Source organism: Chiloscyllium punctatum, chromosome 25 (assembly GCF_047496795.1).
Source record: "Chiloscyllium punctatum isolate Juve2018m chromosome 25, sChiPun1.3, whole genome shotgun sequence".
In the NCBI taxonomy this organism is placed as follows: domain Eukaryota; kingdom Metazoa; phylum Chordata; class Chondrichthyes; order Orectolobiformes; family Hemiscylliidae; genus Chiloscyllium; species Chiloscyllium punctatum.
In genome coordinates this window covers 48,768,857-48,796,491 of record NC_092763.1, presented here as the reverse complement: position 1 = coordinate 48,796,491, position 27,635 = coordinate 48,768,857, and the positions used below count along the sequence as shown (strand labels likewise).

General features: G+C 39.9%; 1 protein-coding gene and 1 pseudogene across 1 annotated transcript; both read left to right on the top strand.

Moving 5' to 3' along the window:
- The first annotated feature begins 1,432 nt into the window (after nucleotides 1-1,432).
- On the top strand, nucleotides 1,433-23,365 carry yipf6 (Yip1 domain family, member 6). The gene is made up of 7 exons (XM_072595213.1): nucleotides 1,433-1,520; nucleotides 3,563-3,691; nucleotides 6,574-6,652; nucleotides 13,485-13,527; nucleotides 14,540-14,665; nucleotides 17,631-17,806; nucleotides 19,927-23,365. The coding sequence occupies exons 1-7, from the start codon at nucleotides 1,485-1,487 to the stop codon at nucleotides 20,043-20,045; spliced, it is 708 nt and encodes a 235-aa protein (XP_072451314.1). The 5' UTR covers nucleotides 1,433-1,484; the 3' UTR covers nucleotides 20,046-23,365.
- A 2,967-nt stretch (nucleotides 23,366-26,332) lies between these two features.
- LOC140495636 (small ribosomal subunit protein eS6-like) lies at nucleotides 26,333-27,333 on the top strand (annotated as a pseudogene).
- The last annotated feature ends 302 nt before the right edge of the window (nucleotides 27,334-27,635 follow it).

The following is a 27,635-nucleotide window of genomic DNA, read 5'->3' as shown; positions in this document are numbered from 1 at the left end:
CTCTGTGTAAAAAACGTGTCACTCACATCTCCTTTGAACTTTCCTCCCCTCAACTTAATGCATGCCCCCTAGTTCTAGACATCTCTCCTTTGGGAAAAAGATTCTGTCCATTAACCCTATCTATGCATCTCATAATTTCATAGACTTCTATCAAGTCTCCCCTTAGCCTCAGCTGCTCCAGAGAAAACAATCCTAGCATTTCTAGCCTCTTATAGGTCATACTCTCGAAACCAGGCAGCATGGTAAACATTTTCTACACCCTTCCAAAGCGTCCACATCCTTCCTGTAATGTGGTGACTAGAATTGAACGCAATACTCTTAAGTGTGGCCCAACCAAAATCTTATAAAGCTGCAAATTGACATTCTAACTCTTGTAGTGTAGATCAGAGTACAAGAGTTAGGATAGGCAAAAGTGAGGACTGCAGATGCTGGAAACCAGAGTTTAGATCAGAGTGGTGCTGGAAATGCACAGCAGGTCAGGCAGCATCCGAGGAGCAGGAAAATCTATGTTTCGGGCAAAAGCCCTTCATCAGGAATAGATCTATTCCTGATGAAGGGCTATTGCCTGAAATGTCGATTTTCCCGCTTCTCGGATGCTGCCTGACCTGCTGTGTTTTTCCAGCACCACTCTGATCTAAACTCTGGTTTCCAGCATCTGCAGTCCTCACTTTTGCCTATCCTAACTCTTGTACTCAATTCCCTGACCAATAAAGGCAAGCAAGCCATATGCTTTTTTTAAACCACTCTAAATAATTGTGTGGTCACTTTCAGGCAGCTATGGACGTGAACCCCAAGATCCCTCTGTACATCAATACTGCTCAGGGTCCTTTCATTAACTGTATATTTTTCCTTAACATTTGATCTCCCAAAGTGCAGCACCTCACATTTACCCAGATTAAACTCCATCTGCCATTTCATACCTGCAACTAACCTATATCCTGCTGTATCCTTTGACAACCTTCTACACAATCTAAAACTCCACTGATCTTTATATTATCTGCAAACTTACCAACGCATCCATCTATATTTTCATCATGGCTAATTTTTTTCTAACCTGCAAGCGAAGCTCCTACTTTCTCCCCATATTCTAAAATCAAAGTGGAGAACGTGAGAGGATGTGGGAAAGGTAATACTTAAGAAAGGGATTAATTGAAAGTGCGGAGACGGTCGTATTTTAAAAGGGCAAAGTGAAGCAAGAAAGGAGCTCAATGCTGGGAAGCGACAGCAACATTAGCGCAGAGGGGATGTTTGAGAGGACAGAGGACAAGGTGGTACACTTTAGCAACCGGAATCTTTCTTGTAATGCAGAGGAGTCTCGCCATTGCTTTTAGACTGAATTCTTATCACGTACAAACAATCGCAGAGTAAACAGAGCCTACACTAGATAGGTCACCTCTCAGTGACGCACATTGAGTGCGCCACAATGGGAGGATTGTCGCGGGTATGACGTCAGGTGTTTGTTCAACACGTCAGCAGGACCGAAGATGGCGGACGTGGAGAGTGAATCTAGACAGCCGCTGGTGAGTCAGTGCAGGCTTTTAGTCATTACAGAAACAACCGCTGTATTACTGTGGGCCCAGGGACTGAAGCTCTGGACCCCCGGGTCCCGCCCCCGCCCTGGGGTATGCTCACACCCTGAGGATGCTGCCTGTTGCTGTCAGGGCTGTCCCACCAACATCGCCTTCATATGTAAACCGCTTTTATCAGCAGAACAGAAGTTGAGCTGAACTGTCCTCATTTTCCAGCTGGAGTCATTAAATGGTAAACCGGGACCCTGACTGACTTGCTTCAACTCTACATAATCAATTCCTGCAGATTCTGCCCTACTGCAGGTGTTCATAGTGCTAAGTTTTTAAAGTGCGATTTGTTAATTCGAAGTTAAAATTCACACACAACACCAGGTTATAGTCCAACAGGTTTATTTGGAAGCACTAGCTTTTGGAACGCTGCTCCTTCATCAGGTGGATTCCAGTATGCAAATCAGGAAATCTATTTGCCAGGTGTGTGCTGGTATTGTGGCTGTGCTGGAGCAGCTTGGCGAGAAGCATGACAATTCAAAACAACACGTAGTCATGGAATAGCAGGGCCGAGAGCCTTTGTAGTATCCAATGCCTCCAGATGTTTGTGGATACCAGATAGAGTGAACTGAATTGACTGAAGGCTGCCATGAAATTTGTGGTCCTCAGGAGGAGGCTAGGATGGAATGTTCTCTTGGCATTTCTATATTAAGATTGTTGCAAATGTTTCAGCCTTATCGTTTGCACAGATGTGTTGGAATCTCTATCATTGAGGATAGGGGTGTTTGTACAATTTCCCTCTGTTCAGGGGCAGTATAGTAAAATCGCAAACACTGCTTTATTTATCTCCTGTGATCCTTTTGGAAAGTTCTCATTTCAGAAGAGTTTAACTTGACTGTGATTTTAATCTGTTTGATACAAGCAGATAAACGGTTTGATCATACTGTTGTATTTAAGGTTTGGAATATATCCATGTGGGGTTAACTCTGTTCTAATGTATTTGAAATTCAGAATCAGTTACATTATTGGATGAAGGTTGAGAGTGATAGTGAGAACCTGTTTGTAAACTGAATTTAGGAGAGATAATGAAGGGGAAATCACTTAATTGACTTTGGACCCCTCAGATCCTTTGAAGAAAAATTGGGATAAAAATAAATAAAGCACTTAAACAAGATGGAATGAAAGTTCATGGTGTACCATGATTATTTGGCTACTTAGGTTCTAAAATTTATATAACCATGTATAGACACTTAATGATACAAATATAGAAAATTGCAGGATGTGCAGAATAGAATATATACTCTAGCTTATGTAATAGAAAATATAATATAAAATATTTTAAAAATAGAAGTCGGCCATTCAGCCCATTGAGCTTGCTCTGCCATTCAATATGATCTTGCTGATCTTCCAACTCATTAACAATTCCTCATTTCTCTCCATCCTTTGAAGCCTTTAGACCCAAGAAATATTTTTAACTCCTTTTGAAACATTCAGTGTTTTGGCCTCAATGTTTTGTGTTTGAAACCTCTTCCGTTTAGCACAGTATTGCCATCAGCTGGGATCATAACAATGATACTCTCCAGCTGGCTAGCTTAACTGAGCACCTAAAGAATTGAAACTGGAAATATAATGCAACCAGCCAGTTATTGTCTACTTCCCTCCAGCATATTGTTTGTAAACATTTTTGTGTATGCTATTCCAACTTGCAAGTGTAATTTATGTAAAGATAAAGAAAATTCTCATTGTAGATTAGATTTTTAAAAGTAACTGTAAACCCAAAATAATGAAGAATGCTGTAGAATATTGAAGCTTGAGTTTGTGCTAAATGATGGGACCAGATCAAGAGGAGTGAAAGTTGGGATATGTGCTTGACTTCATGTGCTTCTTTAGAGAGGTATCAGTGGAGGTTTGGGAATAGATAATGTGCTAGCCCCTATGCTTGTCATGGAAATTGGGAGTGGGGCTGTGGTTGACAATAGGAGAAGGGGAAAACTCAGTTGAAAATAAATGATGGGCTGATGATCTAATGTGTCTTGGCATTGTAGTTTTCAGATTTGGCTGATGTGTCGATATCAAACGATGTCCCTGTTGAGGGACAAATTACAGTTCCAGTCAATTCTCAGTCACAGGAAGATGACTACTCCACTCTGGATGAACCCGTCAAGGATACAATTGTAAGTACTGTTGAACATCCCCAAATCTATGTTCTTATGAGGACAGTAACTCCTGCAAAGGTACTGTTCCACATAGTGTTAAGTGTGTAGAGTATCTTATGGAATTAGCGGTGAGCTGGCTGTAACCATGGAACACATGAAACCTTGGAGAAAGTGAGGACTGCAGATGCTGGAGATCCGAGCTGAAAAATGTGTTGCTGGAAAAGCGCAGCAGGAGAATCGACGTTTCGGGCATAAGCCCTTCTTCAGGAATGAGGAGGGTGTGCCAAGCAGGCTAAGATAAAAGGTAGGGAGAGAGGGACTTGGGGGAGGGGCGTTGGGAATGCGATAGGTGGAAGGAGGTTAAGGTGAGGGTGATAGGCCGGAGAGGGGTTGGGTTGGTTGGTGTGGGTGTCCCAGGTGTGTTCTCTGAAACGTTCCGCAAGTAGGCGGCCTGTCTCCCCAATGTATAGGAGGAGACAGGCCGCCTACTTGCGGAACGTTTCAGAGAACACCTCTGGGACACCCGCACCAACCAACCCAACCACCCCATGGCTGAACACTTTAACTCCCCCTCCCACTGCGCCAAGGACATGCAGGTGCTTGGCCTCCTCCATCACCAGACCATGGCAACACGACGCCTGGAGGAAGAGCACCTCATCTTCTGCTAAGGAACCCTCCAACCACAAGGGATGAATGTAGATTTCTCCAGTTTCCTCATTTCCCCCCCCCCCTTCTCAGTCCCAACCCTCTGACTCAGCACCGCCTTCTTGACCTGCAATCTTCTTCCCGACCTCTCTGCCCCCAACCCCTCTCCAGCCTATCACCCTCACCTTAACCTCCTTCCACCTGTTGCATTCCCAACGCTCCTCCCTCAAGTCCCTCCTCCCTACCTTTTATCTTAGCCTGCTTGGCACACCCTTCTCATTCCTGAAGAAGGGCTTATGCCTGAAACGTTGCTTCTCCTGCTCCTTTGATGCTGCCTGACCTGCTGCGCTTCTCCAGCAACACATTTTTCAGCTCAGGTATGAAAACTTACCTGTCATCCAAACATGCGCTTCCCAGCATGGTTTCAGGGACTAAATCAGGCTGAGATAGGCTGGTTTTGTTAGCTTTCCATTTTGTTCAAGGGATGCTAAGACAAGTTATATAATTGCAATTACTATTCTCTCTGACATTACCAAATTCAGCATGGACCAGTAGTTGAAACTGGGACCTTGCAGGTCTGCGTTGTTATCATTCCATTTCGATTTTGTGAACTTGAGTAATTGTGCAGAGAAGCTTTCTTCATAAATTTTATCTGTGGTGAAATCTCACCCTTGTTTGTCTTTGCTACTTCTTGTTTGTCACCCAAGGGCTAATTTATAAAGTTGAGGGTTATTTGTCTCTGAATTTTTAGTACAATACTGCCTGCTTTATTCCATGTGCTGCCTTACCGTATCATAGTCTGAAGTCAGCAAATAATGTCCTGTGTGTACAGGTAGTTCTTCTGTAATGTGATAGTTGCATTCTTGTGCAACTCCGCATTACAGAAAAATTGCACATTAGAAACAGCACTTAGTGTAGCAGATATAATCGCATTACAGCCAACATACATTATAAAAGTTTGCGCTTTAGAAACAGTGTCCCCAATTCATCAATCTCACTGCAGCGAATTCACATTAACGAAACGCGCAACATAGCAGAACAATCTGTAATTGCAAGTTTTGTTTGCCATGCAAGAGAAGCTACCATCTTCAACCTAAGATTCCTAGTTACCCTGTCATTTCTAAAACCTTCACCAAATAACTTTTCCTAAAATATTTGATATAAAGTTTTAAGACATTAGTTATTCTACAGTCATAGTTAATCAATCTGTGGATAGTGCACATTTTTCTTCTTTTGCTTCCATATTCTTTCCCCTTCCCCAACCTCCTCCCCCCCCCCCCAAAAATGCTCTAAAGTAATTCAAATTGTTCCTTTTGACCAATGTCACATGCAAGATAGTGCACTTATACTTGTTTTGTGTTACTGCTTTAAAAAACAAGAACTTCTCTTTTGCACAGATCTTCTTTTAATGGCTTAAGAGTTGGAACTAATGTATGAGTGTCAATTTCAAGTCTAGACTTTTGTCACAGCAAAACTATATTAGACATTTTGGACGTGATGTAGAATGGAGCTCTGCTTTGAGCATGAAGACTGTTAGATTGTTTACTTGGAACATGAGAGTTATTTGCAGGCTGTGAGTCAATTACAGGGTTTAAATGGAACGGCATGATTTACTAGCCAAAACTAGTGTAATTTTGTTAACAGGAAAATCAACGTTGATTTTTCTGCTCCTCGGATGCTGCCTGACCTGTTGTGGTTTTCCAGCACTATTCTAATCTTGATTCTAATCTCCAGCAACTGCAGTACCCACTTTTGCCTAATTTTGTTAACATACTGAATATATGGTTGACTGCGTTGTTGTTTCATGCAGTTAGTAAAAATGATTTGGCATGAGTAAGCAACTTCATTAAATTATGTTGGAGACACTGAGGTAGTAGAACATCCATTTTGTCACTGTTGAGTTATTGGAAGTTACTATTAATTCAAAATGTGCTAAAGGAAAAGCAGTGAAGTCAATCTGGAGAAATAGAATTGATTTTTAAAGTTGTTAAGTGGATCATTGTTGTAAAGTAGCAGAAACATGGTGTCAAATTTACTGATTATCTTGCATCAGTAAGATATTTGAAACTGTGCTCCCCATAAAGTGAATTTGTTTTCATGATAAAAACAGGTGGCAACCACAAACAATTCCTCATGATCATCTTACCAGTCTGTTTTTCCCATTGGCAACTGTATCTGACCTAACTATATTGATATGATTCCACGCATTCCTTGGCAACTACATTTTTTTTCTTTGTTTGCTTTGTGTTTATCAGATGCGAGATCTGAAGGCTGTTGGGAAGAAGTTTGCCCATGTTATGTACCCCAAAAAGAGCAGCAGCCTCCTCAGAGATTGTAAGTACAATTGAATATAATTTCAAGAACATGTTGGACTGAAAATACATTACAGAAAGGGTTTTTCTTAGTCTCTGAGAGTAAATTTTATGTCCAGTCCTGCAATGAGATTTAATTCCTGAGTTAAATTGATTAGGATGATCTTGGCAAAATAGTGGTGGGACATTACAGTTGATCTTAATGTCTTTGGGCTAGTAGGAAGGGGAAGTCCGGTCAGAATCAATAGCGTTTTCCTCTTTAATTGTTTTCAGTGACACACGCTGGAAAATGCTTTAATGGATTTCAGTTAAGAAAGGCAGGGAGCAAGTTATTAGCATATTGCCAGTGCCAGCAAAATTATTGTTTTCAAGAGGGCTTAAACTTGTTGGAAAATGTCTTAATGTTTGCTGTTGTACAGGTTGTTGCTGATTGAGATGAATTATGTTTTAATCTTTGCAATATCTGAGTGTCCAAATATCTTGGACAGAATGCTTTTTGATAGTATAATAATATTCTAGGATGGTTTCAATTCTGTGTGCAGTTATCTCCCTTTCCTAGCTGTGAGACTAGTTGAGTCAGTGATACATGGGTAGCCCTAATGTCCTTTAGCTAATTGGTGGCTCTCTTTCTCTATTGGGCATTTTTCCTTCTCCAACAAGTGACTATATAAATAAACCTCCTATCTGTTGGACCATAAAAATGTGAAGTGCCATTCTTATCTATGGGTGAATATCTGCATTCTTTCCCCATTTTATAAATGGAGGAACGGTGTGGACAGGAGAGAGTTTGAGAAAAATATGAAAGTGAAACCACGCAGGATGTTTCCGCACATTTTTAGTGAGTTTCTCCAAAGCAGCGTTTTCAGAGGCCTGGGTACTATACTCATTCAAATGCATTGATAAACACTCTTCAGAGGGTAGGTGTGAAATTGATGAGCTAAATGGCTTGCTTCCACGCTAGGGATTCTGTGATTCTATTCTATGATTTTAGTACGGACAGCATTCTATTCTACCCTATCAGTCTACTCTCGTTCTTTAGTAGAGTGATGGAAGGTGTTATTAACGGTTATATCAAAGGAAACCTGCTAAGAAGTTAGCTGTTAACCAATGTTCAGTTTGGGTTCCTAACCCAGCCTTTGTCCAAACATGGACAAATAAGCTGAACTCAAAAGATGAGGCAAGAATAATTGCCCTTGACATCAATGCTGCATTTGAGTGAATGTGACATAATGACCCTTGCGTAAACTGAAGTTAGTGTGAATTAGAGGGAAAATTTATCTGATGATTGGAGTCATACTAATCACAAAGGAAGATGGTATGGTCATTGGAGTTCAATCATCTCAGTCCCATGACATTTTATTTTTATTTACTCGTGGGATGAGGGCATCACTGGCAAGGGCAGCATTTATTGCCCATCCCTAATTATCCGGAAAACGGTTAAGAATCAACTACATTGCTATGGGTCCGGAGTCATGTGTCAGCCAGACCAGGTAAGGATGGCAGTTTCCTTCCTAAAGGGCTTCAGTGATCCAACAATGGATAATAGATTCACAGACATAATTAGATTCTTAATTCCAGAGATTTATTGAATTCAAAATCCACCATTTACCGTGGCAGGATTTGAACCTGAGTCCCCAGAACATTATTGGGGTCTCTGCATTAATAGTCCAGCGATAATACCACTAGGCCATTGCCTCCCCCATCACAGTTTTTCAGGGGCCCAACCAACATTAGCTACTTTGTCATGAACTTCTCTCCATTCTTAGGTCAGAAATTTGGATGTTTGCTGATGATTGCACAATGTTCAGCACTGTTCATGACTCCTGTGATACTGAAGTTGCCCAAGGTCGTGTTCAGGTACACCTGGACAATATCCAGGATTGGGCAAATGTGTGGCAAGTAACCTTGTGCCAAATAAATATTCTTGAGTCCTGATGAAGGGCTTATGCCTGAAACATTGACTCTCCTGTTCTTCGGATGCTGCCTGACCTGCTGTGCTTTTCCAGCGCCAGCCTGTTCAAATCTGATTCCCCAGCATCTATCGTCCTCACTTTCACCAAATAAATCTTGTCTGGTAAAGGAATAATACAGGTTGGAGGCTTGATGTATCTTTTACCAGTCTCCTTTACCTGAACATATACACGGCAATATACACAAAGAACAGAGCAAAGTCTCTCCGCTGATTTCCACCCCGCTCACCTGAAACCCCTGATTTTGGTCTGGCTGTGTTATGATTGGTGTTTGTAGGTGTCCAGATCCCCTGGATGCACTATCATGCCACCTTCACGTTACCTGGGTGCAGTTATCTCCTCTTCCTAGGTGTGGGACTAGGACTAGTTGAGTCAGTGATACATGGGTAGCCCTAATGTCCTTTAGCTAGTTGGTTGCTCCCTTTCTCTGGGCATTTTTCCTTCTCCAGCAAGTGACTATTGTGCGCTATATAAATAAACCTCCTATCTGTTGGACCATAAAAATGTGAAGTGCCATTCTTATCTATGGGTGAATATCTGCATTCATTCCCCAGTCCCAGATCATTTCCCACATAATCCTCTTCCATATCCTTCTTTACTTTAACCTTATTTATAATTTTCTGATACTGGATTATCCCCTTTTCCCCAGTCCTTCTGGGGCTCACTTTGAATGAGATGAGGATGATTTCAATCTCCATTTTTTCCAATATGGGTGTGCTAGTGCTATTTGCAATTCTTTCTTTTGGTTTGTAGTACGCTATAATGCCGACCCATTAATTTGTCTGTTGTGTTGAGTAATCATTGTCCTGAGGTTGGCTGTGTAACAGCTTCCTGTGAGGGTCTCCAGTCTACTGTACAAGTAAATTTGGTTGTTGCAAACTAATTGACATATCTGCAACCCATCCCTGAAGGTCCCTTTCCTGGTACTTCTCCTTCATTTTCCCTTATGCATGTGATTGTTCAACACTCAACATCAGTATCACTACATCACCTATCCTGTTACACACCTCTGCCTGTTTCTACACAAAGATATTTATCTTGACCTAATTGCAAAAAAGAGCAATTCAACCTTATTTGCGCTCAATGCTCTTTTTCAAATTGTAGCTTACCTGGGTGGGAGAAATTACAAATTCTAGTTCTAAGTTTACCCTTTCTCAAATTCCCTGTGATACTTCATTGACCCATAAAGGTCTTAATGCTGGTTGCCCTCCAGCCTTCCAACATATTTTGCCATTTCTTGTATTTTGTATGTTTGCAACAGCTGGTTTTAGCCCAATTGCATTGCATTTCAGTTTGTCACTGCTAAAGAGTTTGAGTTGGTCATATGTTCTAGTGTAGCAAGGTATTTCAGTCCACGTGAATCCAATGGGGAGGTTATCGACCCTATGTTTTGAATGTTCACCTTTGCCATGGCCTTTCGCTGAAGGTATGAGCACAGAAGGTTAGTCTTCTCACCACTTTGCTCAGTGAATACCCTGTTTTAGCACTTACATCATAATACTCCTATGAACTAGTAACACAGAGTTCCATTTCCATTCCTGATAGACGTTTTTCTGCCATAGTCTCTATATGCTCAAAACGTTCATAGTTTATTCCTTCTCTTAATAACGTTACTTTGGGCTGGGTTGCATTCCGTGTCCTGCATGCTGTACATGGCTTTCCAAGCTGTCCATTGCTTGATAGAAGCTGGTTGCAGTCTTTCTGTGATACAGCACCTGCAAGGTTGTGTATTTTGTGTGTAGCATTACTTTCCTGTTCATTATGAGGCTGTTAAGCCTTCATAGGCCGTGGGTCACAATCAGTGGCTACTACACTGCATGCCATTCCTCTTGCTCAGGAGATTGTGTGCTTCAGAAGTATGCCGTTGGCTGTATCGGGTTTCTGTGTTCCTGAGCCAGAACAGCCCCACAGTGTTTTCCTTCATTATGGATAAACAGGTGAAAAGCCTTCCTAGGATTTGAGTGTCCCAGTGCAGGTGCTTTCAAGAGGGCTTACCTTATTTTGTATCAGCGCCTTCAGTCTCACCATAGTTTATCACTTTTGATGCAGCTTGCCCATTTTGATGTACCCCTTCACAAAGTTCCAACAATAATTAAATAGCCCCAAAGCCTTCCATACGTCTGTCATGTATTTCCAAAATGTCCTGTTTCAGATTTAGGCATCTCCCTTTGTCCCTGTGACTTCTTCTACCCCAGGTAGGAGTCCCAAGGTCTCCCCAACTGAGCCTTTTTAAAGCTTATCCTAATTTCACTTTAGATTACGTGTTCCTTTGGGGTTAATAAGGTCCTGACAAGCTCTTTTCTCTCTGAGGAAGCAAACAGCAGGTTGTCAACAAACTGCATCAGGAAGTTCCCGCCTCCTATCAGTATTCACTCCTGTATTCTCCCCATAGCTCAGTGATGGATTTGTGTTCACATGATTCACCAATTACATTAGATTACATTCAAATTTGTACAATGTAATTGATATGCTACCTATTTCTGCTCAGAGTTAGCCCATTTCTTGTCTTGGCTGCTGTCCTAGCCTAGTTGTCAGAGTTTGCATTCCAGAATACGTTTGAATTAAGAACAGTACAACACAGAAACCAAGTCTGCACTGACACATTACATCTTTCTCAACTAAAACCTTTTGCCTCTACGCAGTCTATATCCCTCTATTCCCTGTCTTAAACATTGCTGTTGTATCAGCTTCTACCACCTCCTCTGGCAGCGCATTCCAGGCACTTACCACCTTCTCTGTAAAAAAAAAAACTTGTTTCTCATACCTCCTTTAAACTTTCCCCTTTTACCTTAAACCTATGTTCCCTGGTAATTGATTTTTCTATCCTGGGAAAAAGACACCGACTATCCATTCTATCCATGCCTCTCAAAATTTTGTGAACTTCTATCAGCTCTCCCCTCAGTCTCTGACGTTCAAGTGAAAACAAACCAGGTTTGTCCAATTTCCTTACAGCTAAAGCCCTACAGATCAGGCAATATCCAAACAAATCATTTCTTTACTCTCTCCAAAGTCTCTACATCCCTCTGGTCGTGTGGTGAGCAGAATGCACATTATATTCCAAATGTGGCCTAACTAAAGTTCTATACAGCTGCAACATGACTTGCCAATTTGTAATCCCTTAAATGAAGGTAAAAATTCTATATGCCCTTCTTGACCACCTTATCAACTTATGTTGTCACTTTCAGAGAGCTGTGGACCTGTATACCTGGATCCCTCTCTGTTTATTCTATGCTAAGCCTATTAGTCAGAGTTTATCCACTCACTGAATGCTCGAACATATTTGTACTATATTAACCCTTTCACAATTGTCAGGCAGTAGCTTATAATGAGATTTGACAGAGATTGTTTTCCTTAGAGCAAAGGAGTTTGAGCGGGGACATGATTGAGATATATAAAATTATGGCGGTCATTGATAGGATAGACAGGAAGAGACATTTCCCCTTGATGGAAGGATCGGTAAAATGGGGCATGGATTTAAAATAAGGAACTGAAAGTTTGAGAGAGGTTTGAGGAAAAGCTTCTTAACCCTGATGGAGGTAGGAATCTGGAACTCATTGTCTGTAAGGTGGTACAAGCATAAACCCTCATAACATATAAGTATTTTAGATGTACACTTGCAATGCCAAGACATGTAAGGCTATGGGCCAAATGCTGTAATTAGGACTGGTATGGTTGTGTTTTTTTTTTTGACCAGTGCGGATGTGATGGGTTAAAGGGCCTCCTATGCTGTAGATCTCTATGACTCGGTATCTCCAGCAATAGGGAACCTAATGATTACTTGTTGGTATTTGAAGGCATTACCATTACTGAATTCTCAAGTATCAACATACTGGACAGGCCATATAAATAATGATTACAAGATTAGCTAGAGGCTAGAAATTCTGCTGTGACTAATGCACCTCCTAACTCGCCAATATATATCCATCACCCATAAGGCCCAAGTTGAATGTGAGATGGAATACCTGGCCAAATGGGGGCAACTCCAGCAGTGTCCAAGAAACTCAACACAGAAAAAAGTAACCTGCTTGATCATCACTCCTTGAAACTCCTTTGATATTCAGTCCCTTTACTATCGACACACAATGGCAGCAGTATGTACCATTTACAAGATGCAGTAATTCACCAAGTCTCCTGTGACAACTCCTTTCGAACCTGTGATTTCTGCCACCTAGAAAGACCAGGCTACCAGATGCAATGGAACACCACCTGCAAGTTCTCCTCCAAGCCATTCACTATTCTGAAGGAACTGTATTGTTATTCCTTCACTGTTGCAGGTTCAAAATCCTGGAACACACTCTTTAACAGCAATGTGGATGTTCTTAGATCCCAGTATCTGAAACAGTTGAAATGCAGCTCATCATCACCTTCTGCACAATTAGGAATGAGGAATAAACACTTGGCCTAGCCTACTATATATGCATCCTGTAAGCAGACTGTAAAAACAAAATCTGAAAAGTTGAACTAGAAACAGTAAATGCTTATAAAATATTTCAGCTTATCAGGTATGATCTATGGAGAGTGGAACAGGAAGTGTTTCAAGTTGTGTCCTTTATCAGAGATTTTGTGTTTTTATTTTAGCTTTCCAGTGTCTGCAGTATTCTGCATTTTGATATGTATAAATGTCATTAAATGCATTTGAATGTGATCAGTCTTTGTTTGAAAATGCTAAGGCGATGGCTGTGGTCGCAGATTCTCTGCTTTGAGTTTATTCTGCTCGGTCTGTGCATAGAATTGGAACCTTTGCATTTTGCAAAACCCACTAGTAAACCTGGGATATCCCTGAGCTGAGTTCTATGATTTTCTTTTGGGCATATTGTTAATTATTGCAGAAACTGACTAGTTTTGCACATGATTGTGAATAATTCTTGTGTTTTCTCATTACAGGGGATCTATGGGGCCCTCTGATACTCTGTGTTTTGTTAGCAATGTAAGTAACAAACTGGTGTAAGGCTTCAGATGATTTATTTTCATCTGTGACTGAGTGGTCAGAGGCTTTTTTTCTCTACTTAATTGCTGTACGTGTAAGGCTTGGAGAAGATAACCTTAATTAAAAATAGTGTTGGATGAGGTCTAAGAATGGTGCACATGTAAACAGTGAATGAAATTTACTTTTAAAATTCCCCTATGCCACCCAATTTTCTTTACTTTCAGGAGCAGAATTTTACATGAGGGTCTTAACTAGCTGTAGGGAAACCATTGCCAATAGGAATTATCCTTACTAAGAATCAGGTCACTAGATGCACTTTTAGCGTGGAAATGATGACCAATTCTTCAGTACTATGTGTGACACGGTATGATACATTTGCTTCGGAGATCTAGGGGATCTCAAAAGCAATCCACTTTCAAAATATTCCTTCCCAAACCCTTCATTGTGTAGATACCAACTATGGAGCCACTCGCCTGCAGCCCCGATGTGTGCTTGTACTTGTTTCCTGTAAGAATCTGTGTCATATTGTGCTTGTCCTTTTAGTTTGCTCCTTTCTCTGTGTGTGTGTGTGTGTGTGTGTGTGTGTGTGTGTGTGTGTGTGTGTGTGTGTGTGTGTGTGTGTGTGTGTGTGTGTGTGTGTGTGTGTGTCAGAGATACTGACTCAGTGTTGATGTTTCTGTCTCTATTACGGTTACGTCATGTGTGAGAATACACTCTCATTTATGTGAAATGTCCAGCTTGTGTGTTCTTTCCAGGTAGATGATCCCTCTTCTAGTTCCACTTTTTTTAATGGTGCTGAGCTAACGCAACTTAAATATCAGATCCTGTCTGTCATTATTGGCCAGTTGTTTGTTTGCAGTACTTTTTGACATTATGGGGCAGCAGCTTGCTCAAGTTGATTTCCTTCTTTTATTAGCTTTTAGGTACACCTGTGATTTATCTAACAAAAAAGTCTTTATTTGTTGCAGATGTGACTTGAAGGATGTATTTACATTTGTTCTGTTTCATACAGGATGTTACAGGGGAGTTCTGTTGACAATAAGCATGAAGGAGGCCCAGAGTTTGCTGAAGTGTTTGTAATCGTGTGGTTTGGCGCAGTCGTCATTACACTGAATTCCAAACTGCTCGGTGGCACAATGTAAGTTTTCTTCCCGTGTTTCACTATTAAGGGCACCGTTCCATCAACGTAGGTGGCTGTCTAGTGCCTTGTCCCCGTTGGCTCTGTGTGAGTCTTAGAAGCTGATTTGTTTGTAACCTTTAGCTAGCCCAACTTCCACTTAAAGTGAAGGTCAGGGATTGAAGTCTTGTTATCCTTACCTATTTTCCATAGTACGTTTACCTGCTGAGCCAACAAATAGCAGCATGAAAAAGTTTAATTACATTTCATTTTGGAATGGTAAAATATAAAACATCAGTAGTCTTTAGACCAACTATTCCTTGTTGTAAACAGTAAACTTCAAAGTCTGAAACAAAAATAGAAATTGATGGAAAAGTTCAGCAGTCTGGCAGCATCTGTGGAGAGAAAGCAGAGTTAACATTTCAGGTCGAGTAACTCTTCCTCAGAAGCGTTCCAAGATTTTAAACCTCAAAGTCTGCTGTTTTAATGACTTTACTCTGATATCTTGTTATTCAAATGCCCATAGGATGCAATGGTTTAGAGTACTATTAAGCAATGATGTTTTTTTCCTCTACAACACCACTCTGTTCTCTTGCAGTTCATTTACTATGCAGTGTCTCCTGCAAAAGGCATGCTTATCCAGAGAGGATGTACAACATTGCAAGTTTCTGCTCTTGTACAGTTTAACATTGTATATTTTTCAGGTCAAAACTTAGTGTCTTGGCTGCAGTTGGCATATGGTCCCTGAAACCAGTTTGACAAATAATTGGCAAGCAAATAAGTTGAGATAGTGGTATAGGCCTTCGAGAAAAGATTTCTGTGTATCTATTCCCATCCACTATAGCCCAATTACCACTGAAATCCTTATCCGCTGTTGTGTTGCCTATAGTTTCTAGTGCATGATGTTCTTTCTTCCTCCTTGATGAGCTCTCATTTTTTACCCGTTACAAAATACAATTTATTCAAAATCCATATCTTGACAAGTTCATCTACATTCATACCGTAAAATAAAAACGTTAGAAACTCAGCAGGTCAAGCAGCATCTGTGAAGAGAGAAATCAAATGAGCACTTCAAGTCCAATATGATTCTTCTTTAGAGGGTGAAGAAGAATCACATTGGATTGAAATAGTAACCATTTTTCTCTCTCTACAGATGCTGCCAGACCATAGAGTTTATCCAGTGCTTTGTTTTTATTTCAGATCTCCAGTAACCGTAGTATTTTGTTTTACTTGTGTTCACTCTCTTTGTCATGAACTTGAAAGCTAGTCCTTGTTTTCAAATCTTCCAACAGAGCACTTCTGATGAAGAGTCACCAAATTTGAAGCATTAACTCTGCATTCTTCCCATATATGCTGCCAGACATGCTGAGATTTTCCAGCAATTTTTATTTGTATTTGGTAGTTTCATTTGTTTACTGTATATGGCACTTTGAGTGTAAATCGGCTGCTGTCATTTACAAAGATTGACTGCACTTAAAAAATCAAATATATCAATGCCATTACTCTTTGATTTCAACATTTACCACTTATTTATATTCACGTACCTTGCATTCTTGAAGTCAGTAGAATATGTTGTCTACAGTGCCACAGTGTGGCTGAAAGCAGATCCTACATCATGGAAATTCTTTTCAGAGGAACCTCGATTATCCAAATACCAATTATCCGAAAATCGGATTATCCGAAGGAGATCTCAAGGTCCCGATGGAAACATTACATCAAAGACTTGTTTCCAACAGTGATCGCATCTTTTGTTTACAGTGATTAAACAGGCACCATCTCCAAATAACTCTGCACATGCTCTCTCTCTCTCCCCAACTTTCCCTGGAGTTCTATGCAGGGATGAACCTAAACCCCCCCCTTCCCCACATAATCTCTCCAATGTTGTCCTATACAGGGCAAAGGTGGAACCTGCCAAAATGATGCAGTAAAAAGTTGTGTGTGGGGCTGTGACTGCGTGTGTGCGCGCGCGCTATTTGGAGACTTACCCCACAGAGGCAACTACAGCAGTCTTGTTTGGTGTCCAGTCTAGCTGCCCCAGAGAGGGGGCGGATGTGTATGGGGTTGGCAGGGGGAGGTGTTGGAGATGGGGGGGGGGGGGGGGGGGAGCAGTGTTGGACAGTGTTGGATGGGGTTGGGGGCGGGGGGGACGAGGTGTTGGGTCAGGGGGAGGTGTTGGACGGGGTTGGGGGTGGGGGGACGAGGTGTTGGGTCAGGGAGAGGTGTTGGACGGGGTTGGGAGCAGGGGTCAGGGCCTCACACACGATGTGTGCTGCTGCTCGTATCCTGAACAGGGAGCAGACTTTAAAAACGAGCCCTGGAGGAAAGGCATTTAACCGATTAACTAAATAATCGATTATCCGAACGAAATAGTGCCCGTCCATCATGTTCGGCATATTTAGCTCTCCTATTATCCATCATCAGTGAAGGAACCTTCTGTAACTTCCCATAGCATCTTTTTTCCTAAACTCCTCCTCTTCCTCCACCTTTAAAATGTTGGAAAAATTATTTTATGCAAACTGTCAATCTCCTAGCAAATTGATATCTTTATTACTGCTTTTTGCAAAAGAATTTTGTATCCTCCATCAAATAGTCCATATGGTTTCCACATGAAATACTACATATTTTATTATTGGATCGTAATTATGAGCAAGAACCTTCACTATTTATTTTAACTCTCCCAGTCTAACTTTTGGTATGTTGATACTGAATGTGGTATAATTTATATTGCCTTGACTGATACCAATCATCTTTTACAGAATGTGGAATTAAACCCTGTTGTGTATGGGTTAACACCACATTGAAAATGGGCTTAATCAGATGATTCTGTGGGGGAATGTCACTGTTGCAATGAGTTTATTTCTGCATTTATGTCAAACCCTTGCATGACAGTTGCTGATGTGCAGAGAGAAAACAAATTGTGGAGAAGTCCAAAGCAGGCGTAGAAAAGTTTTGAGAGTAAATGTATGTATTTCTTTTTGCTTCTCAGCTCCTTCTTTCAAAGCTTGTGTGTGCTGGGTTATTGTATATTGCCACTCACTGTCGCCATGGTTGTTTGCTCACTCATCCGGCTCGCTCCGCATTCCAGCACTTCAGAAATCCCAATGGCAGTGGTTATAATTCGCTTTGTTATTGTGCTCGCCGCATTTGGTTGGTCAACTTTCGGTAAGTAATTGATTGCTTTCTTTAGAACCATGATTAAAACTGTGTTGAGAGTTAGGAAACATATTTAGCGTGAACAAACCTTGTTGAGGGTGGTGCAATTGGTTAGCAGTTCCCCATGTGCTGCTCAGCTGATAGGAAAATAAAATTTGAGGTAACATAACTGAACTAGGAACCCTGGAAAAATAGTTTGGTAAAAGAAAACAGGATTCCTTGTTCACTTATGTTACCATGAAAATGTGATCGTGAGTAAACTGAGAAATGCAACTACTCTTGCTACAATTATTGCTTTAAAACTAATTTTCACACTAATTAGGACTTAAATGCTGATGCAAAACATTTTGAATAGATGTTAGAATTTAGTATTTAAGACCCTGAATAAAATCTTAAACCTCATTAAGCTGCAGCATGAATAGCATTATGCGAATGGAATTATGACAATCTCTAGAGTAATTTGCAACCGGTCCAGAAAAAAAGATTATTTTAAAAAATGCAGCAAGGAAAACGCTTTGGAGATTATTTAGGCTAAAATGTCATGTGAAATGTAAAATGGAATGAAACGTGAGGCAAGCTGAAATTAAAGTTGTTCTAGTTATAAAATAATAGTCTGGTGTTGGGCATCTTCATAATGGAAAATAGCTGGTTTTCCCAGTATTCTGGTCTTTCTGGCAGCATGGTAAGAAAATTAACAATATCATGGCACTGGGTTGGCAACCTGGCTGCTTTTAATGCTTGATATGTATAATCTGGAGCTCAGGGTAAAGAGTGAAAGAAAAGGAAATTATTTCTACTGAAAGAAATATAGGCATTATTTGATACAAGTTCTGTGGAGACCATATTTATGTTCAGTCCTGCTTTGTCTTGTACAGTAGCAGTTCAGTGAAAGGTGGAATTTGCTTGAGCAGTTTTATTTGGGTATACCTATGGTTCCTGTAGTGTGTGATTTGTACTATATAAGATCTATTGTGTTTAGTGCCACCATATGGCTGAAGACAGTGCTACAGCTTTGTTTTTTGGTCAGGCATGTGCCTGTGATTGGAAACCTTTTTGACATGTTTCATTTCACTGCTGTGAAGTTATACATCCTGTTGGGTTTCTGTTTGTCCATTGTACACCCTTCCACCCCTAAGCCAAAAGAACTTCTTGGTATAGTCAAACCTTGGCAAACTGAAGTGGACTCTAACCAGCATGGTCTACAAATACAAAAACAGCTTAAAGTCGCAGTGGTGTTCTGAGATTAATATGCATTATCTGTCCTTATCCTTTTGACACACTCCATGACATGATGTTCCCTTATACTTTTCCTGTAAAATCCAGCCTGATAGCAATGTCTTGCCTTCATTCTTCTATTATTTATATGATCATAGCCAAAGCAGTTCATTTGGACCTGCCTGTTGCTGTCAAATTATTACATTTTTCAAGGTGGGCTAACCAACTATCTAGTTTCCAGGCTCTATATCACTGACTAATATGCTTGTTATTCAGGGCCATTGCAGTTATTACTGCATCTAAGAAATATTTTGCTGACAAAGAAGAAAAAAGTTTTTGTTTAAAACTACTTTGGATTTCTCAGTGAGTAATAACACCACCACCTATGTATTATTGAACCCCCAAGACCGAGAACATCCCCGAATCAACCTCTATTCTGTTTTGGGTAAATTAGGACAGCTGAGGTACCAAAATTGGCAAAGGGTGCTGACTGGATCAAATTCTGCTGTAGCATCCTCATGATCCAATGGCTCACTGTGCTTGTGGTCTACTCTTCCCTCAAGAGTTCTACCACTCATTAGAAGATGAGTAATCGGAGTAAATCAGACAACTTTAGAAACAGGAAAGAAATGAAATAAGAAGGGAAAATCCAAAAATGCACTAAAGGAAGAAATACATCAATAGGCAACACGAAAAATGTTAATTGAAACATCAGAAGTTAGGTAAGTTACTCCATGGACAGAGGCAATGCCAGTCACCTGGTCATGCCCAGCTTAAGAGGTCTGGGAATATTTATTTTGTCAGCTGGATGTTTTGCAATTGAGGTTGAGAGTCAATGACCAATTAAGAAGAATTGAATAAAATCTTGTTTTCTTAAAATGTACTTATAATTTATTTTTATTTTCCTCTGCTAGCCTCAACAGCTTTTCTGGCAGACAGCCAGCCACCAAATCGCAAGGCCCTTGCTGTTTACCCGATATTTCTGTTCTACTTTGTCATCAGTTGGATGATCATCTCCAATGCATCTGCATGAGGACCATTTAGCCTGAAGACTAGGATGATAAAATATGAGTGATTCAAAATCAATCTCATGGAGACTGTTTACTCAAAGTGGCATCCCATTATATGCAGAGGAGGAGAAGATCAAGAAACATTGATATTTAGTTTGTATGTTATTGAATGTACAGTAGTTCGTAAAATCTGTGAGAGGTTCGTAATTGAGGTCTTGCAGACTTTGGGGAAAATATTAATTTCAACTGAGGAGTTGCGTTTGTAACATGGCTACAGACACTTGGAGCAATATTATTTTATTTATTTTGTTACATGTATTGGAATTTTTTTCATCTGTGATCAAAATCTGCCTGTACTTGATATCAAAACACTGCACTTATTGTGTCAATTGAAGGTTCTATTTTGACAATTTAGACTGAACTTTCCATAACAATTCATTTCGAAATCTCCATGTGCCACTCAATGTAATAGTAAATCTTAAAGGTTAGTTAAATTCTTACTTTCCATCCTGGCCTGTGCTGAGTGAGCTGGTCTCAGCTAGGACACGAGTTAATATTTCTATTGGCCTCACTGGAATGGACTGGTAGAGACAAAATTATTCATGATCTCTGGTTTTTTAATCACCATCCAATGACCTCTGTGAACGACTGTGCTGTGTATATGTCAGGTGAGGACAGAGTTAGACTTGACTGGTTGTTTAGCCTGCTAATTTTCAAGTGTAGTCTTACTACATGGTGATGTGAATGGGCACTATGAAGACTTGATCACTTCTAGATATGGAAGCATGGGATGTTTGCATGATGCTGCTGTTCTGGGATGGGTTGGAGCAGAACTGAAATTATCTTAAGGCTGTAATTATCCTTGAACACTAAGTCAGGTTTAGTATCAATTATTTAAATGGAGGTGTCAACCAATAGTGATGGAATGGAAATCGAATATCCTTGCCTTGTGGCTGATATTTGGACAGTATCATTCTTGACATGTAATTTAACTGTTGGCCTGAATATCTAATTCTCTGTCCTTTCAAGGGTATTGGTCAATGAGAATAGCTTATTATTTCAGTTACATCTTCAGTTCTGACTTATGATAATCTACAGACTTTACCTCAAATTATAACTTGAGCAACTCAATACTTTATTGCTCGAAGCACCTAGACTCTACTCGACTAATACGATCATTTTGTTGGCAAGTTTGTAACATTGTTAATTTTTTCTGAATCTACATAATGAAGTTATTTTTAATTATAGTGTTGGAGTGACAATAGAGGACTGATTCTTTCTGGGGTTTGAAAGCCTTCTGTACATAAGAGCCAATGTGAAATTAGTTTTGAGAGACCCAGTTCAATTCTTTGTTTCCATGAGTCAAAAGCACAAAACTGATTTATGTTTGAAATTGTGAGACTCCATCTCAGTCTCCACATGTGATAAGTGTCATGCAAATGCATGGCTCTTTTGCATTATTGGAGCAGTCAAATTAGGAGATGCTTATGCATTTATTTCACATTCTGTAATAATATACTTGCAAATTTAATGCTGATCATGTATCTATTCCATTGTTTAATGACATGGTGCATAGGCACCTTTATTTTAACACACACTACATCTTTGTGTGTCCATATTTGTTATCTTTGCCATCTGTATTTGTACATTGTAAACACCAGTTTGCAACCTTTAGTTACTCAGTGATATCAGAGTGATTTTTAATAGGAAAGCCACATACACCCTTAAGAATACCTTTGAAACTTTCGAGTTTAGTACAGTCATTCTGCAGGAAGATTGAGTCAAGATGTGCTGCAACATGGCATTGAGTGTCTCCAGCACCATTATTAAAAGACAGTATAAAATATGTGGCACAATTTTGAAAAGTGTCCACATGCACTTTTTTCATACGCATACTTTGAAATGACGAAACTAGATGGTAAGGTGATTTAAAAAGTATGTGGATGTATAAATAGATGATCAGAACATAATAGCACAGAGATCATGCTAGAATATTATAAATCATTGGTAAGGCTTCACCTCAGACTGTTCCTTGGATGCTGCCTGACCTGCTGCGCTTTTCCAGCAACACATTTTTCAGCTCTGATCTCCAGCATCTGCAGTCCTCACTTCCTTCACCTCGGACTGGGCAATTTTGGCCAGCACACTTCAGAAAGATAATAAGGGCTTTAGAGTACAGAGTTGATTTACTAGGCCTAAGGGACTCTTATGAGAAAAACTAGGATTCTTCTCTTAGAAATAGAGAATAGCAAGAGTTGAACTTATACTGAATCGAGGTGTTGATAAACTATTCTGTCTAGTGATAGAGTTAATATCCAATATTGTAGATTTAAAATCACTATCCAAAGAAGTAGAGAGATAAACATTTTGAGTTTTTGTGATCTGGAATGGTCTAACTGAAAAAGTGGTGGAAGCTGATTCCATAAATTTGAGAGGAGTTGGTCAGAGCAATTGAAGATATGGAAGATAGGAAAACTGACGTAAACAAGAATATGGGGTGGGGGGTCCAAGTGTGACAGCTCTCTTTCAAAGAGTGTCACAGGATTATGTGCCAATATCCATATGTTCTGTAATTTTGTCATTATTAAGAAGGCAGCTTTTTAATGTTGTACTCCTTAAGCAAACTGCACCCCATCTTCCCCCTCTTCCTATAATCACCACTCCTACCATACTAAAACAAACATCGCATGAGAATCCAGCCTTAAGATGTAATTGTTTGGAGACTAGTGCAGCAATTGATTCCGTATTTATGCTGGTTAATCATTCTTCGATCCTGAAGCAGACTAAATGATATTCAAATGCAGGATATGAATGGAGATGTTGCTGGACTTTTCACTTGGACAAAGATTTGCTATTTTTGGTGTGTGACTGCCCTTTTGAGCCAGTATTTACATTTAGTTCACATGGCAGAGAAGAAACTCTGTTTTCTGAAAACTGGTGACAGATTTAAAGATAAATTAATTGAGTGTATCCTTTCAGAATTTAGAAGTTGGGAGAGACTATCCAGCTGCTTAAATATATATAACCGTAATCTCTCAACAGTGTTTCACATGTTCCTAAATAAAACCTCCTAAATTCACTTTTGAAAATTTCAAGAGCCTTACAGGGAGAGTTTCTGGATTTTCACTATCCTTTGCCCCGACTTCGTTTCTAAATGGCCTCACTCTAATGATGCGGATATGTTACTTGTTCTGGATTTCCTGGCCATGCGAATTAGTTTTTCTGTTTCTGCTTGACTGAGATTTTTTTTCCTTGAACACCTTTGTTACGTTAATCCTTAACCATCAAAACCCCCAAGTCAGATTTATACAAGTTGTCTTCATTAAAATAGCCTTTTAAGTTGCTATTGCAATTCTGGTGAATCTGTACTGCCAGTATGTCTTTCCTGATGTGTGGTGCCCAAACATTTGGAGACAGTATTCGATAGGTGCTGTATAGGTAAAGCATCACTTTCTCACTATTGTATTCCACACCTCTTAAGGTTACTGATTATCCATTTACAAGTACAAAAAGCAATCTCACTTTCTCACATGGGTTCTTTCTCTCTCCCAAAGTTTCATCTAGTCACTTTGTTCATTTACATTGCAGTACCTGTACAACCATGGTAATGTACAAGATCCATAACTGGCAATAAACATTTAATGAATCAGTCACATATTTGATGCTGTGGAGAGGTGGGATTACTCCTCTCTTCACTACTGTAAGTTTCATGGTTTCTCACGCCTAGCCATAGTGAAGTGGGACGTGCAGAAGCAATGTCCAGGTGTGTTTCCATCACCCTGACCAATTCGGAAAAGAATTGACTAGGTTATAGTCACATATCTCTTCATGGCCTAGTTATAACACAACTTTGGCTAAGAGCAAATTTCTTGCTTTTAAACATAAATTACATTGTTGGACAAAGTCAGTTTGGAGAAGGGACAGAAGCAAGCTCAGAGCCTCAGAAGTGTGACCTCATTAGCCTGTGATAATTTCAGTTGTAATGAGATAGAAACTGATTCTGTTTGGAGTTAAATAGAGTACAATGGATATCGGCAATATTTGTGCTGTGGTCAGTGCACTCTGACGTGTCAAGTAGATTTTTGGCCCTCAAAATATTAGGTTGGATCTAGCAAGAACTATTTGAAGCAATACAACATTACTGTGAATTGCTGGTCAATTAATGTCTGTTCACTATAATAATTTTAGTGTAATAATTTGAGTATTGCACAATACATTTTTAAACAATTCAGATGTGAATTCCGATCCCAATACTTCCTAAAGTATATTGGCACTAATATTGAGGATAACACAAGGAAAAGCCACACTGGACATGACAAATAAAAAGTGATTGGCACATGAATAGTTAAGGGTAAAGAGAGGGGTTAGTTTTCACTTTGTGTACATAGTAAATAACTTTTTTATTTTAAGGGGGTATGATGAAATCAATAATGTATCATATGTCTGCCAGTTGGGGTTGGTATCTCTGGTAAATGCAGGGAGAATTTTTGAATTTCTAAAGCCTTAATGTGGATTTCTATTGTAAATATTTTCATATTGTATGTTTATAGATTTACTACTCCAGAATGGAATTATTTTTGTTTTCCTTATTGGTTTTGCTTTTGCTGTAAATGTATGCTCTTAACATGGTTGAGTTATGGATCTTTTCAGTGTCTTTGTGGTTTTGAATAAGTTTGTTAGAATAATTACACTCCTTTCCAATTGCATTAAATAGACAAATTATAAGGCAAATCAGTTGCTGCACATAAACAAAATTTTTCTGTGCCTCTGATCATGCTGATGGTTTGGATGTACAACACACTGTCAGATATGGTATTGATTGGCAAGTTCCAGGATTAGTTTTCAGCTTCTGATCAGTTAACCTGACATGAATTAGCATTCTGTAGTTGATATCAAGGTGTGAAGGGAGAAATGAACTATAATTCCTAGTTCCTAGCTAGTGTCAGTTGTTTGAAATGTAGGTGTGTGAATGTTATATGAAGATCTGACTTAGTTATGAGTTCACCCACAAGTAAATAACCTTTTGCTACATGTTAAGTATGCTGCCATGTGAAGAACGATTTGTTGGTTGAAATATTAGGAGGCTACTGGCACTTTTGGAACCGTCACTAATAAAAATCGTTACAGGCAAAATATTGGGGAAGGTAAACATAGTGTTGGAAAGATACCAGTGCCTTGGAGAAAGTGCAGAGGAGATTTACTATAATGGGAAAAAAAAACTTTAGTTATGTGGAATCATTAGAGAAACTGGAACTGTTCTTATAGCAGTGAAGTTTGAGGTTTAATGGAGATATTAGGGAAAGTCATGAAGGGTTTGGTTAGTCAAGAAAACAAGAATGTCTTATTGTTAGAGTTCTTTGAGGAAATAGCAAGCAAGGTACAAAAAGTGGAACCTTTAGATGCAGTGTACTCGGATTTCCAAAATGTGTTGGATAAGGTACTAAATGAAAGGTTACACATATGAAGTGAACACACAATGTATGGGGTAATGTTAGCATGGATAAGGGATTGGTTAGCTGATAGGAAGCAGTACAGGGATAAATGCTTTTTTCCATGGGCAAGCTGTGACTAGTGAAGTGTCACTAAGATCAGAGCTGACCAAACCGCAATATGGTTCATTTCTTAACTACCCTCTGAAATGGCTTAACAAGCCACTCAGTTGTGTCAATAAAGAAATGAATGAAATAGCTAGACTACCTGGCATGATTGAGAAGTGACTGGCAAACACAGCTCTGTTAATCCTGCAACATTTCCTTACCAACATCTGGGACATTTTGCCAAAATTGGGAGACTGTCTTACAGACTGGTCAAACATTGGCTTAAAATAATTATCTGTATAGAATTAGATACCACCATCATCCTTGGGTATGTTCATGTCCTATTGACAGATTGGGTGGGGGGTGGGGGGTAGCAGAGTTGTCTTGTTAGTAAGAAATAAAATTTAATCAATAGCAAGAAGTGATGTAAACTCAAGGTGTGGAATCTGTGGGTAGAGTTGAGGAATTGCAAAGGAGAAAAGACTCTGATGGGAATTGTGTGTAGGCCACCTCGCAGTAGTCAGTATGTGGGGAATAAAATAATTTAGCAGATAGAAGGGACATGCAAGAAAGGCACAATTACAATAATCATAGGGGACTTCAGTATGCAGGTGGACTGAGAAAATCAGGTTGGTACTGGAACTCAAAAAATGCAATTCCTGCAATGTCCACAAGTTTTTTTTTGGAGAAGCTTAAGATAGAGTCCACTAGGGAACAGGCAGTTGTGGATTTAGCTTAAGGTGAAGGAATGCCTAGGGGGCAGTGACCATAATATGATAGAATTAACCTTGCAGTTTCAGAGGGAGAAACAGTATCAGTTCAGAAAAGGTAACTACAAAGGCATCAGGCAGGACCTGGCTAGAGTTGATTAGAAGGAGAACTGAACAGTAAAGATGGTGGCACAGCAATGGCAGGAGTTTCTGGGGTATTTGGGATGCACAGCAGGAATTCGAGGAAGAAGAAACATACCACAGGGAGGACGAGGCAACCAGAGCTGACAAGGAAAGAAAGAAATAACAGCAGCAGTTGGACTGGTCGCTGCTGATCCACCATGAAGCTCAATTTTTTTTCCCCCAGCCACTGATTGCCAGAACTTATCGAAGGGGATCATAAGCAAAAGCTGTGGAACCTTCTATTAAAGACACATGGCCACTGAGGTAGCTGTGGACTGTCTTGGAGATGAATGGAAGGGATATGCTGTGCTCACCAGTGGTGGCAATAATACGTAGTGTTTACCCATGAAACAAGGTATCTTGACTAATGGTTGTTTTCATCTGCTGCTCAGCAAGGGGCATTCTTGCTATTGCCCTAGGAGATCTGGCAAATGCAAATGAAAATCTGTCTGTGGCTGCAATGTTGATGCCAATCTCAGTGTCCTGAATTTAGTTATTACCAAGAAAAATGCAATGAGTTTGACAGACAATACTATTCCTCACTGTCTCGGACCGAAAAGGGCTAGAAAAGTCTGTTGAACCTGTCCAAGAAGGATGATGTACGCCAGTGAGAACTCTTAGCAAGAAAGGTAAGATGCCGAGTACTAAAGCTCCCAAAATTCAGCGTCTGATAATTCCCTGCCTTCTACAGTACAGACAAGGATACATTGCCTTGAAGAAACCACATAAACGAACACGGAAACTTCTTCAGCAGAATATGCCAAGCATCTGACCAAAAGAGTGAAAGAAGCTAAGGAAACATTCAGGAACAGATCAGAAAGGAACATAATCTTTCTTCAGTGAAGGCCTCCACATCAAAATCTGAATCTAGCCAAAAGTAAAAATATTGGTGATACAGACAAAAGAGATTTTGTTGAAAGAAGTTTTTTAAAGCAAAAGAAAACACATACAATGTGGTGAAGATTAGAGAGAAGCAAAGGATTTGGAAGTGTTTAAAAACCAGCAAAGGATTATCAAATAAGCAATAAGGTAAGAATGGAGGGAGGCAGAAGACAGGAAACTTAGCCTGACCTCTGTTATTGTTAAGATTTTAAAGTCCATTGTTAAGGGTGAGACTATGGAGTACTTGCAAGTGTATTATAATGAAGCTGTGCTGATTCAGCTCTATTTTAAGGGGAGGTCA

Bases quoted from the DNA above. Each gene is read 5' to 3' on its own strand.
- yipf6 (XM_072595213.1), top strand. From the start codon at position 1,485: ATGGCGGACGTGGAGAGTGAATCTAGACAGCCGCTG. The intron at 3,692-6,573 runs GTAAGTACTGTT...TGTGTTTATCAG, and splicing joins AACCCGTCAAGGATACAATT to ATGCGAGATCTGAAGGCTGT. The intron at 17,807-19,926 runs GTAAGTAATTGA...TTCCTCTGCTAG, and splicing joins ATTTGGTTGGTCAACTTTCG to CCTCAACAGCTTTTCTGGCA.